The sequence below is a fragment of the Mugil cephalus genome, chromosome 13 (genome assembly GCF_022458985.1).
Source record: "Mugil cephalus isolate CIBA_MC_2020 chromosome 13, CIBA_Mcephalus_1.1, whole genome shotgun sequence".
Classification (NCBI taxonomy): domain Eukaryota; kingdom Metazoa; phylum Chordata; class Actinopteri; order Mugiliformes; family Mugilidae; genus Mugil; species Mugil cephalus.
Genome location: NC_061782.1, coordinates 13,785,329 through 13,798,759, shown reverse-complemented (window position 1 = coordinate 13,798,759; position 13,431 = coordinate 13,785,329). Strand labels below are relative to the sequence as shown.

At 42.6% G+C, this 13,431-nt stretch overlaps 1 protein-coding gene across 4 annotated transcripts in view; it reads right to left on the bottom strand.

Moving 5' to 3' along the window:
* The window catches only part of marchf8 (membrane-associated ring finger (C3HC4) 8), a 68,114-nt gene that overhangs the window by 20,693 nt on the left and 33,990 nt on the right, over nucleotides 1–13,431 (bottom strand). The window contains exon 1 of one of the 4 annotated variants that reach the window (XM_047602314.1): nucleotides 6,198–6,945. The exons of the other annotated variants lie outside the window; for them this stretch is intronic. Coding sequence (XP_047458270.1) covers nucleotides 6,198–6,227 — 30 coding nt within the window. The 5' untranslated portion in view covers nucleotides 6,228–6,945. Of the gene's footprint in view, nucleotides 1–6,197; nucleotides 6,946–13,431 lie in introns of those variants that run through there. 4 annotated transcript variants of the gene reach the window in all.

The following is a 13,431-nucleotide window of genomic DNA, read 5'->3' as shown; positions in this document are numbered from 1 at the left end:
CACCCCAAAAACTACAGCTGGAGACCTCGCTGGGACACATGTTGCGCGCCTGCATACAAAGAAATAACATGTAGTCTGCATTAGTCATACAAACAGGGAAACTGAAAGCCTGTCTCTTGCTGTAGCAGTGGATTAAAAGGAAGCAGTTCTTCTCCATTTCCATATCATTACTTCTTCAATGCATTCAACACAAAGTCACAAAATGGTACACACAGCTCTCAATGGGTGAAACTTGTTCAGCAAATCAATTGTTAAATAGCTGAAGAGGATAAAAATTCTTTTTTTTCTTTCCTGAGATGACAGCCAGGGATAAAAGCCGCAGTCAAAGAAAAGAACAAATTGATGATCCTTGCCCTTAATCCCTCCATCTTGGCCAAAACCGGGGTAACAAGCGGATATGTCGAGACTGAGGTTTTCTGGAAATAACAAGCCAACAAATGGACTCGTGGCCTTTATAAATCAGTGATTAGAGCAGAGAAACTGAACACAGAAAAATACATCAAATACATCTGTATCAAACACAACTTACCCTCACTCACATCACAACTGTGTTACCTACAGAACATGGGGTCACCTTCACTGCCACTGTGACTGTGAGCAATAAAGGGCCTTATTCTCTAAGCTCATGCATTATTCTGACAAAAAAAAAAAAGGGTTCAGGTTTCACAGTCTGCAGTGTCCATCTTTCTCAGCCTTCGCCATGGGTCCGTTAGCAGCCCCAGCCTTTGATAACAAAACGTTCAGACTGGACTCTGAAGACTCAAAAAAAAAGTATAACCAAGGAGAAGAGGTCATATTCTGAGGGATCGCTGCGCTCCTCAGGGCTCTGTTCTTGGCCCACGGGGAGGAGGGCTCAGATCCCTTTTAAGCAAGAATCTCAAAAAGATCAAACCTTTGTGAATTTAACTCCGTCTATTTGAAAATATGCTAATTATTTCTACAGCAGAACTTTTTATTCTCTTTTTAAAATGAAATTTGATTTTGTGCAGGTAACACAGACTGTAGATTATATGAAAGGAGATGCAGGCTGGATGTGAAATAATTCAGTCAAGTTTGATCGACGAAGAACATTTTCATAACCAATTAAATGTTAAATGTTTGAAGCTTCAGGAGGAGGACAAACTAAAAAACCAAACAGTTCTTCGAAAATGAAGATAGATTTAAAAAAGTAGTTACGCACTGTGCTCACAAATACATATCGCATAAACCACGTTAATCACTGTTTTATTTTCTTAAGTGGAGAAATTGCCCACAGCAGTAAGCATATTTCATATTTGAAAGAAAAATCGACTTGCTGGCTTAATTATTATAAAGTTAACGATTACTCAGATGAACAGAGGAGGCCTTCACGATGACAAAGCAAACACAGGAGTTAAGCAACCGTAGTGTTTACCATCTTTGTCAAGTGTTAAAGCGAACTGTCCAATCTCAAGTTCAAGCTCTGTGTGTGGACAAAACAGGATATACATAAGGGCATATTAAATATCTTGTTTTGTCCGAACACTGTGTCCAAACTCTGAACTGATTACAGAAGCAAACACGAAATGTAACTCCACAGATAGTGAATGCACATGGGATAAAATACCAGAACTGACTGTGACGAGCCATCAAGTTTCCAAAACTGCACTAACCAGTGAAAGATAAACATATCTTATTCTGCTTAGAAGGAATTTAGAAATTTTAGAGAAGTGAATCTCGCCGCTTCCTCCTGGTTTCTGCACCGCTTCACATGACAGGGATGCAGCACACAGCTACATCCAAGTCAACAACTTCTCAGAATACGAACTTGGGGCTTACAGTTGGAGCGCCGCCTGCGCTCACCTGTGGCAACGATCGCGTCAATCTCGACACGCTCGCAGATGAAAGCTGCTCCTCAGAAATGCAGCCCTTCACGTTGTGCGTTTTAAGACAGTTTTAGAGAACAAGATATGAATTTCAATATTTTCACTAGCTTGAGCTGGGAGGGGGAGGACGTCCACCCAGAGCCTGGGATCGTTACTGATGTGCCATACTTCAATATAATTTTGTGACTCATGTCCCAAACCACTCTGACTCTTGACTTTCGAGAATCATTAAACAGAGAGAACTTGCCTGAACTTGTAGCCCGTATTCCCCAGAAAAGACAGTGATAGCGATAAAGGTTCAGAAAGAGTGAGTTTTCCCATCGGTGCTTAAACAACAACACTGCGCCTTAGTTACAATAAGTCATTTGGGAAAAGTCATCCATGAAATCTCATCATTACCAGCAACACAAAGTACAATCAGGTTCCACGAAATAGTCTGATCACTTGTTAATGCACCAATGCACAGCAGGGACATAAGTAGCACTTTCAGCTTCCTCTGCTCCAGATGATCCAACTCGAGACTGCGGCTACACACTTGTAATGTAATAACTTGTTTTCGTATTAGCACCATTAATGTCAACAGATTTCATTCAGGAGGTCAGTTTAAACAGATATCTTTGGAAAAATTGCTTCAGTCTGAAACAAAACACTACACGAATGACTCCTACATACATTCAGAGCCAAATAATTTAACAATAAGTACTTGTATGCTTGAAAACGGGGCAAAAAACCAATACACTTCATCGTCTCCAAACTGTTGACATCGTGGGGAGGGAAAAAAAAAGAGAGAGAGGGGCGCCCAAATGAATGATAGTCATCAGACAGTGGTAATGAGGTGAACGTCAAAGGAATTAAATCAGTGAAATTAATGGGCGACGGTTTCGGTTTGTGCGTCTGACATCTCTCTCTCCCCCTTTCTTGTTCTTCCTCTGTAAATTCATTACATCTCTAAGCGACCTCGGCGAGCTGCTGAACCCTTCTATTCAACAGAAGCTGCTGTGTGGTTTGCTAATCACCAGAGTTCAACGACCTGTAGCTTACCTACACCCCCACCTTTGACTTGAACAACCATCAGGGCTGCCAGCTGGGCTTACCGTGTCCTTAGACGTACCGTTGTTGGTGAAACATTCATGCGGGATGCAAACACCGTGTACCACACTGAGACTTCTGCAAGTGTGAATATATCGCACAAATATAAACACGCATTATATACGTAAATATGTCACAAACATAAACGGGTTACAATGCACGACGGAGTATATTCTATAAAGAACGCAACTGAAACCTTCAATCTGCGTGCATGGAAACATCACGTGTGCTGGGGTGTGCGTGTTTGTTTCCAAATAGCTTCACTGTAAATACGTAAAGCTGCATAGTCATACCATGATCTCCTTGGGGCGGAAGATCAACTTGCCTCGTTAGCATGTAAACATTAGGGCGTCATGTTTTTTTTTTTGTTTGTTTTGTTTTTGTTTTTTTCAAGCAAACACTATTGAAATTCCTCAACCATCTTCACCTTCAACCACGAAGAAAAATATCTCATATATCTGATGCCAGCACTGTCAAACAGACCATTATAAACAAACTATCTGCCGGGAATCTGGAAATACAGCTGACGCACACAAACATGGGCACTGAGATAAAGATGCTGTAGCTCCTCCCTCCTCCGAGGACACAGTCACAGATCCTCTCAACATCAAACGTCCACAACAAAGAGTGGCATCACGGGAGAGGAAGTCTGTCCTTATGTTGCGGTTTCCTGTCCCTGTCAATGTCCAGCATCCACTTATGGAGGAAATTCAGTCTGACTCTGAGTGGGCAGCTGTGCCGGAGAGCAGAAGCAGATGAGAAATCTCAACTATGTGCAGTAACAACAATCATTGGAAGTCTGAAGCTGACGTATGTGTCTACAGGGAAAAGGAGATTATGTACAGAAAGGTTACGCACTTTAGAAAGAAAAGGTGAGGATTTGTCTACAGTGGCAAATCTATTGAAATTTCTTATGTGAGGCAATAACATTTTGTTTACGGGAAAGGAGTTGAGAAAGCCTGAGAAAAACTGCAGCCCCCCAGAGCAGGCAGCCGTTTGTGCTTGTGTGTCGTAAAACCACAAAACCACAAGAAACAGGACATTCAAATCTACGTCAACTTAGCATGAAAAGTATGTATGTTCTCTCTACAGCTGCATGTGAACTTGGTTGGTTTCTCTACCACCACCTCCTCCTCCCCCTCCTCCGTTGCATCTCTCCTTTATCTTAGGAACCATAACATCAAAACAAAATGTGGCAGAGGAGAGACACTGGCGTTTATACTCGGTTGAGGACTGTGTGAACCTATGCTAGCGAGGTTGTGTTATATAAATGCAACGTCGGCAGTGAAAACTACAGAAAGTAGCAGATCAGAGTGGCAGAAGTCATGCCTGGGGGACGCACGATAAAGGCAAACTGAAACATAAGACAGCAGGCGCTGACTGCTCCGTAAAGAGAGGAAGCGAGCCAAAGACGTGGTGAAATATTTTCGTGACTGTGCACTGAAGCTCCATTTCCTCATTAGCTGAACCCCTGAGTTGCGCACTTCCACATGACACAAGTCATTATTTATGACGAAAAAGCTACAGATAATTAGTTCAGCGCAGTTCTTCGTAACTAGCGGCATTATTACTACTGATAAAATCACTCTTTCACAGGCCCCCAGAGACATCGAGATGCTGATGGGAACCAAGAGGTTGCCTCAGCAAAGAGAAGGACAGAGAGGAGCGGGACACTGACCAAGACTCATGCTAAAAGTCAGCAGACTTCATTTACAACAGCGTGAGGCCCAAACCAACCAAACAACTCCTTCATAGCCAGCAGCACTTAGCAGCTGCTTCGCGAAGCTGTAGCTTCGACGCCTGTTGGGAATACGAACGCCCTATCTAAAGTGCAGCAATGTCTGAATGTCCCCCACCCGCCCCCCTTTCAGAAGTTTTCAGTATCTAGTGCAATGAATACTAATGACCCGAGCTTTCAGTTCTGTTGATTTTTTTTTTTTTTAAAAACACTTTTTAAAATATGTCATTTTAGAGGGAAGCAAGAAGCAGAAGTTGCAGGCAGAGCTATAAACAGGTTCTCTACAGACTCCTAAATGTACAGCTGACTCTTACACACAGCTGCTATCCTCACCGGTCCGACCTTTCTTGTCTGCTCTTCCTCAATTCTGTGTCCATCTCTAAAACAGGTTTTAAGCTCTGACGTGACATGTGACTGCGCTAATCTCCCTTTCCCTACCCCCCCCCTTCCCCTCCTCCCAGCTGCAGATTTGACACAAAGCTCTTTGATTTGGTGCATCAGTTGATGATGTGATATGCTAAGCTGGGGACTGAGAGGGAGAATATATATTTATATATCAAAACTACTGTCACTGAGGCCTTGTGTGTCGATCTGGAGCCCCCTGTGTGCACCTAATAATTAGAAACGCTTTCCAGTTATCCAGCTCAAACCAAAAGTGCAGACCAAACGTGGCACGGACGAAGGTTTATCAAGTTCATGTGCACTCATATCATTTGGGAATCCGGGGTTAGGGTGAGGACACGTAAATGGATAACAATGATTATGCGAAGTCAAATACAGCATTTCTGTTCACCACCCCCCCTTGTCATTCTGAACAAAGGGGACAGCAGCACAGGAGAAAGTGGGTCAACCTTTAACACTTCTCTTCTCTGAACTACACAAACAAACATCCGTGCATGCACGGTCAGCGGCATGCTCTGAATAAGAAACTACATACATAGCCCCCAGAGACACTGAGCTGAATACAGAGAAAAACACACGCAGACACAAAAGAAACGAGCAAAAAAAATAAATAAAAATGTACTCACACACACACACACACACACTAACAAATCAATAACCTCCGACATTACTCTGACACTGCTGATCCTGCTCGACAGCAGCCCCGCTTCATTTTGCTCTCCATTTACACACTCCTTTCTCTAACAGGCACACAAACCACAGATTCCTGGCTACTCTTTCATCTCTTGGCTACTGCTGCAGGAGCACTCTGCCATCACCACGGAGACGGAAGGCCTCTCCATAACAACCGCTGAATGGAAACTACAATGAGCCCCCACTTTCCTTTTATTATCCTCGTCTCTTCTTTGCACACGCCTAATAATAATAATAATATGTGATCAGCTGCTGCGCGCACGTAGATGAGCAAAATCGATGAGCTGCGGCGATGAAGATGATCACAACAACAATGACAACATCGACATAAGCACGGTGAACAAAATCATTAAAAAAAAAAAAAAAAAAAAAAAAAAAAACTGCACAAACAAATCCCCGACAGCAACAACAACAACAACAAGAATCCGTACCTGAATCTTCATTTTCCAGCAGGGATTCATGTTTGGATCCTGGAGCCACCTCACCTCTCCGTCACACACACACACAGACAGTCACACACTCACACACCCTCACGCAGACAATAGTTGCTCGGGGGGGGTGGAGTGGGTTACATGCCCCCTCTGTAAATCCTTGAGGTGAGCCGAGACGGAGAGAGGAGCCGAGAGAGAGACAGCGAGCCGAGCCTCTGCAAATACGGAAGTGGAGCCACGACAACAATATCAGCTGTCGCCGTAGCGACTATGACTACGGCAGCACAGAAACAAAGACAGACAGGGGAAAAGATAGGGAGAGAGACAGCAGAGGGAGAGAGGGAGAACAAGTGGCTGCCCTACATTTTCTTCACACACACAGACACACACACACACAGACACACACAGATAGAGCTGCTACTGCTGCTGCTGCTGCTGCTGCTGCTACTTGTCCAGGCTCGCTCTCCCTCTCAGCTGCAGGAACATACACACACAAACACACACACGCAAAGTCAATCCGCTACTGTAATCCCATTGGCCGAGCCACCACTTCCTCCAGCTGATCTTGATGAGGCATGGGGGAGGGGCACGCTCACTGTTGTTGAATCATTCAAGAGAGGGCTGGCGTCCTTTAAATAGACTCCCCCCGCTCCGCAGCTTAGCATTTAAGTACCTCCCTCTGACCCTACTTAAGCCTGCCCTGCACTGTCACACAAACGTTCATCCGTCTGAATCCCAAAAACAGTTTTAAGACCGAGAGTCAGCCACCGAACCTGTTATAATCCACTCTCACCGCGCACCAATCGGAGAGGGTGTTACTACTGTCTGCGCCAATCCCCAGCAGGCAGCGAGGGACGCGAGGTGGAGCAGAGATGAGGGTAATTTATTACACGCATCCTCACAGCTGTATTCAAGGACAAAGCCATAAGCACAACACCATCTCTCAAACACTGTAAAATACAATTATAGGCTGAAGTCCACTAATAAACATAGTGATTTATCTATAAATTATCTATACATATGATCTATATTACAGTGAAGCTTTTGATACAGCCACTAAGAAAAAACATGCCGGTTTGGTAAATAAAATACAAAAAAAAAAACAAATCAATAAAGAAGAAGATGCCACCTGCACAGGTACGACAAAGCTAGCTTTGCATGACAAAGAAAGCCATCTAGATAGACCAAAGCAGGTTAGACTCACTGGTGCATGTAACTATCAATGGTCACATACAGTGTGCACAGGCATGTAAAAAATCCCATAAGGCTTTGACTGTGTTTTCCTGCAACGCTTCGTTTGCAGCCTAAACATATGTGTCTCCAACAGCTTTAGGACAGTGAAAGTTGTTGCATCTACATGGACACTAGTATTTATTCAGAAACCACCTCAGCCAAAACAGACTGGCCCTGTATGAAGGCAGATGGTGTAAATCTTAAAACTTATTAAGCAACTAATAACCATGTCAAACCACAATAAATGTACATTTCCTGTGTATGTTTGCTCCATGTGTGGAGGCAACATAACAAGTGTCCAGAAGGGTCAGGAACAAGTTTAAAGGAGTGGAAGAAATGATGAACACAGCAGAAATCGATGTAGGTCCACCTGGGTCATTGTGTCCTATTGTATAAATTTAACGGTGTCAAAGTTAAGAGGAAGATCTTTTGTTATTTTTCCAGCAGATCCGTTGCTTTTTGAACATGTCAAAAAAAAAAGTTATATTCTGATTAAGGTCTTAGGGCGAGTAATGCACACATACAGGCGAGTGGGAATCTGACTGTTCTCAGTCTGACTGAATATTGTCATTGTAAACAAAGCCAGCAAGGCTAGGCTTACTGTTCTCTACGCCCCGAGGACAAATCAGGTGCTTTCGATTGGATAATTGGCCAAGCAGCACTTTGCTGTCATTGAGCAAGACTGCTTAAACAGCTTTGGCCTCCAAATACAGTCTCAGTACGGCTCGGATGGCCTGGCGCACAGACTTTGTCCAGCTAACACCACAAAGATGCTTAATTTAAAGCTATTAGCTTCTTTGCAGTTTAACATTTCACAGATATTACAAACCTACTGTATCACCAGAATATAAAATGCAAGTATACAGACTGGAAAACACTTTATACTTTTAAATTTATTTTTAAACATACTGATCAGTATTGCTAATCATTTGAATGAATACGCCCAAATGGTATTTTTAAGGACATCATGTTTATTTGATGATTAATCAATTATTTTTAATTTTGAAAAAGAAGACCTGCTTAAAATTGAATATGTTAGTGCTTGTAGTTTCTTCAATGTCATGTTTAAAATATCTAGAGGTCATCATTAGGTCACACGAATGTCAATTACAAAGAGACCAGCAATTGTGCTTAATCAACTATTGTACAATTTTCTTCTCTGTACTTTAATACTGAAAAGACCAAATATGGAAAACAAGAGCCTGAACTAACCTCAGCTGTTTGTAGTTTGTAAATGAACACTGTGAAATTGGATTCAGGCGAATGATGAGGCAACACTGAGCAAGAAGCTGCTCATTCCACTGAGTGAAGAGGTTTGTACAACAAACCCCACTCAGTATGACATAGTTTGTGCCTTCAAAACAGCTGTGACTCAACAGAGACACATGGGCCCTCTGAGGGCATCCTGTGGAGGGGAGGAGCCTCCGGATACTAGTTCCTCCATAGTGCACCCTACATACACTTGATCAGTTTGGGATCTAGTGAATTTGGAGGCCAGGTCAACACCTTGTGCCGTTTTTCTTTGAGTTGAACGTAAATCATTTTTGTCAGTGTGCTTGTGTCAGTGCTACTGGGTGGGGCTTTCTGATTTGGTCTAGGTGGGTGATACATGTCTAAGTAACATGGACATGAATGCCAGGTCCAAAGATTTTCCAGTAAAACACTGTATTGTCACAATATGGCCAATGTTATCTGCTGCTAATGTCAGTGGTTTTAATGTTGTGGCTGATCGGTGCAAGGGAAAACTAGTTATATTAAGCATCAGTATTTAATGATCAATCAGAGTGCACAAGAGTCCAGTGGATTATTACATTTCCTTTGGTCAACTACATTTTTTATTTATAATTATAGAGTGAAATATAAATAACTGTTGTTTCCTTGTGATACGCTACCAGTACACTTATTAGTATACTTCAGCGTGCCCTCGAATTCAGTTAAATCACCCCTCTAAAATTTATCTGAGTAAGATGTTTGGTGAAGACAGCGAGGCTTTTTTCTTAAAAACAGCAGGAGCAGATACTACATAGACTGAGATGTGAAACATTTCTCTGGGGGGAATTAATGGTATAAATCACTCGGAGGGAGACACTGCAAGAGGCTGGCCACCTAAAAACCTTCCACCGGCTTCAACTGTTTGTAGTCTAAAGCGAGAAAAATGGGCCAATTCAAAGTCGGGCCCTGGGAGGAGAGGAGATAAATATGGGAGAGCTGAATTGAGGAGCAATGATGGAAATTTGAGACAAAGTGTGAAGGGACAGAACGCGAGAGTCAGAAAGCAAAGAGAGAACTCTTGACAGGCTGATTTCTACATAGGGAGAAACATCTCAGATATCCTGCTGGGCGTGAAATTGAGCTGTAATAGCCTTTTCAGTTCATATTCAAATACAGTCATGCATACTGATAAGTACAACTCTGCAGCTTGTATGGCTGCTGCCTCAGTCAGATTTACCTCCAATTAACAGAAAGAGACAAGGGGACATGAGGGAAGTGAAGAAGGGGAGAGAAGGTCTGTGACTAAAATAAAACTCAAAGTTGGCCGTTTAGTATTCTGTAAAACGTTGAACTGACTGAACAGGGGTCCTGTGCTACTTATCTGCTGTAACCGTGTGCGATGCCGTGATGCAGAGCTTCGCTTTTCATTTACATTTCTCTGCGTTATGCAACACAGGAGCGTTTAACAGGCCTTGTGTATTCAGCGGATACAAAAATCTGTGAACATGAAGCGCATGAAGTGGCCGCAGCGCAGGGCCATCAATTCACCAGCCCAAAATAACAAATGGCAGATCGTAGCAGCTTTATTGATCTGCAGCGTCCCCCCACTACCCACTGTCCTCTTGCCCTCTGCCTCGCCATCTTTTCAATTTTGACACCCAATGGAGCACATCTGCCTCAGCCCGTGAAAGCCGACGGAGATTTGCTGAGAGCGGCCGCTGCCGAGTGAGCGCACGTGAGCGTCAGCTGGGGCGGCTCGGCGGAGGGGGAAACCGACTTTAAAGTGACCTCTTTCTGGGAGCCACACTTTCAAAGTCTATTTCTGTCCGGGCAGCGAGGCCAGCGGCAGGACTGCGGAGCGCGGCAGCACGCACCCGATCACTGTGTTGATCATACAAAATCCAGCATGTGACATTCACAGTGAGGCCCGTGCAAACTAAGCACGTAGGACGGAGGCCCCGTGGGAAATTTTCAAACAAATGAAATATTCAAGAAAAATGAAAGGAGTTCGATTAAGCACACCATATAATTCATATTACTGTCTGGATCTGACAATAACGGAGAGATAGCTGCACAGTCTAAGGCTCTGATTCTGAGACATATAGAAGCAGGAGGAACGTAATAGTCAGAAAGCTTCACAACCTATTAAAGAGACAAATTAAACAAAGTGTTCAGCTTCAACCTTTGTAGGTCAAGTACAAGGCAGGAAAAACACCTGAGTTTGACCTTTTCACAGATTTAATCACAACACGGTTTGCCAAAAGATGGATAAAGGCTGATTACTATGTAGGCGGTGCATACAGCATCTATTACGAGTGTGTCGTCTGTCTTGGAAGAGTGGAAGTTGTACAGTTAAGTGTCATTCAAAAGGTTTTCTCTCAAATTTAACCAAAAGTAACGCACCAAAAATCATTATTAACCTAAATTTTAACAATAAATTTATTTTCTGACTTATAAACTGAACCCTGGATATGAAAATACTATGTGAATCTATAGTAGTTAGTACATTACTAGCTAACAAATTAAGTTTTATTGAATTAAAGCAGTGTACCTTGAGACCAATTAAAAGGAAATTTGGGAAAATGGGAGTTACTGGTCTCCCATCGCCTCAGCTGGTTAGTTTATTTGTTTAACTGGGTGACTTTGGCGTGTCAACACATTAGTTCGGATCCAAATTAATGTGTTAAAACATTAAAGTCACACACTGGCAGATCAGCAACTCCCATATGCTGCGTATTCTTTAAAATTACAGTTTTTGTCAATGGAGTCTGGTGTGTGTGTGTATGGAAAGAGTGATATAACAGCACCCGAATTCTTCTGAGTGAAGGTTAAGTGGTGTTAATATTCTAAATATAGCTTACACTCAAAGAGATACTCCTCTGAGTTTCTCCAAACCAATGGCAAGCCAGTCATCATTCGCTGTGGATCATACCCTGAATATGGATACCACCTCATACAACACTTCCAAACTATTCCTTTCCGTTTCTACTTCGGCACAGAGCCTGTGGTGACAGGTAAATCGTAGAACCCATTCTCAAATTTCACCTAGGCTACGTGACGCTCTGCTCATCGAGCCTCAAACATGTCAGAGCTGTCACTTTCGCAGCAGACACGCTCCACTTTATGCGGCTGGAGGTCCGACCATTCTGTCCCCTTCGCGTGGAAATACGAACGCACCGTTCGTTGGGCGAGAGCGAAGTCAGTCGTGATTTCATGTCTTTTCACAGCCTCCTATTATTTTCTCGGCTGCAGACTTCAGTATAGGGCATAAAAGGCTCATTAATTAGTGACTCAGCTGTAGTGCAAAGAGCAGAACACGCTGTACCTGGAAGAAATAAAATATGGATACGACAGACGCAGGAGCTGCAGTACAATGCGAGCAGAGGCAGCATGTGACTGAACTGTATTATGAGGAAAAAAATTTGCAACCGAAAATGAACAAAGAATTTGATGTATGTTTTTTTTTTATTTTTCTTGGAACGGTACAATTTAAATATCTGCATATTTCACATATCCCAAGTAACTCCCAATATTACTTTGTCCTTTATAATTTACCCCCACATTAACATACACACAGACAGACAGAGGCACTCATACGTGTGCTAACAAGCAAGGCGCTGCCCTAACCATCTGGAACAACTTGGTGTCCTCTGTCTCTCCAAAGGACATTTTGAGAAACTGACAGTTAGAGGTGGGGATCAAGCGGCCATCTTTGTAGTTCACGGTAGAAAGCTGCTGCTAAACATGAACAGAGATGGAGGAGCTGTGATGTGAACAGGGTGCCTCAGGGCTTTTTTTTTGTTTGCATGTTTTAAATGCTCAGTCAGGTGCGACTTCAAGCGTCACATGAACGAAATCTGGATACAGATTATATGACCTCTTCTAAAACTCTGCTTTTTTTAAAAAAAGCTGCTTTCTGTGACGCTTTAGCAGAGTGAGGAATTTCACCAAATGAATATCTGGCAAACAAACCCTCATTCTTGAAATACTTTCTTGGCTTTATCGCCAAATATTACTTGTTTTAAAGCACTTTTGTCTGACTTAATTCTTCAGAAACTTTCATTGTCCTGGTGTGAACTCACCACTGCCAAAACCCTGAATTTCCTCATTTGAAATCATTAAAGGTTTGTGTAATTTTCTGCTAAAATTACCCAATGTCTGCTTCAGTTTCCGGACATCTGGTTTGACGTCATCTTAAAATAATAAAAAAAATATCTTGATAAACCTGGGATCTAACCCTCCCCCACTGTGACGGAGAAAAGTGTCCAGGCACAGTGGCACTAAAGCAGCTCTAAATCCTGACAAGGCCTCCACTGTGCTGCACGTCACGCTGGTATGCCGTGCCTTATTTTTGCCAAAACAAATTGGCCATAGTTGCATCAGTGCACAAAACATTTTCTCTTCGAGTTCTGGAAAGAATGAAGTCGATTAGTAGAGTTCAGTTGTTAAAGTGCAGCATCATCTACGACATGATTCATCAACACAGATATTAGCCACATCCTCTAGTCGCTACATTTAATCCTTTAGTTGTTGTTTTTTTTTTTTTCAACGGCTTTGCCTCATTGAAAACATTATTGTTTGAAAGAACTTTTTGTTTCATTTTTCACCTCCACCCACAGGATCTTGTGGTCCTGGTGAGAACTCATCACCCCCAGACACTGATTTTTTTCTATTTTTTTCTAGTCATTTTCCTGTTAAATTACCCAATATCTAACTGTGTCGTGCCTTTGAAGTCATTCTAACTGGACAGTCACTACGGGGGAGAGTAGAGTAAATCATATCCATACAC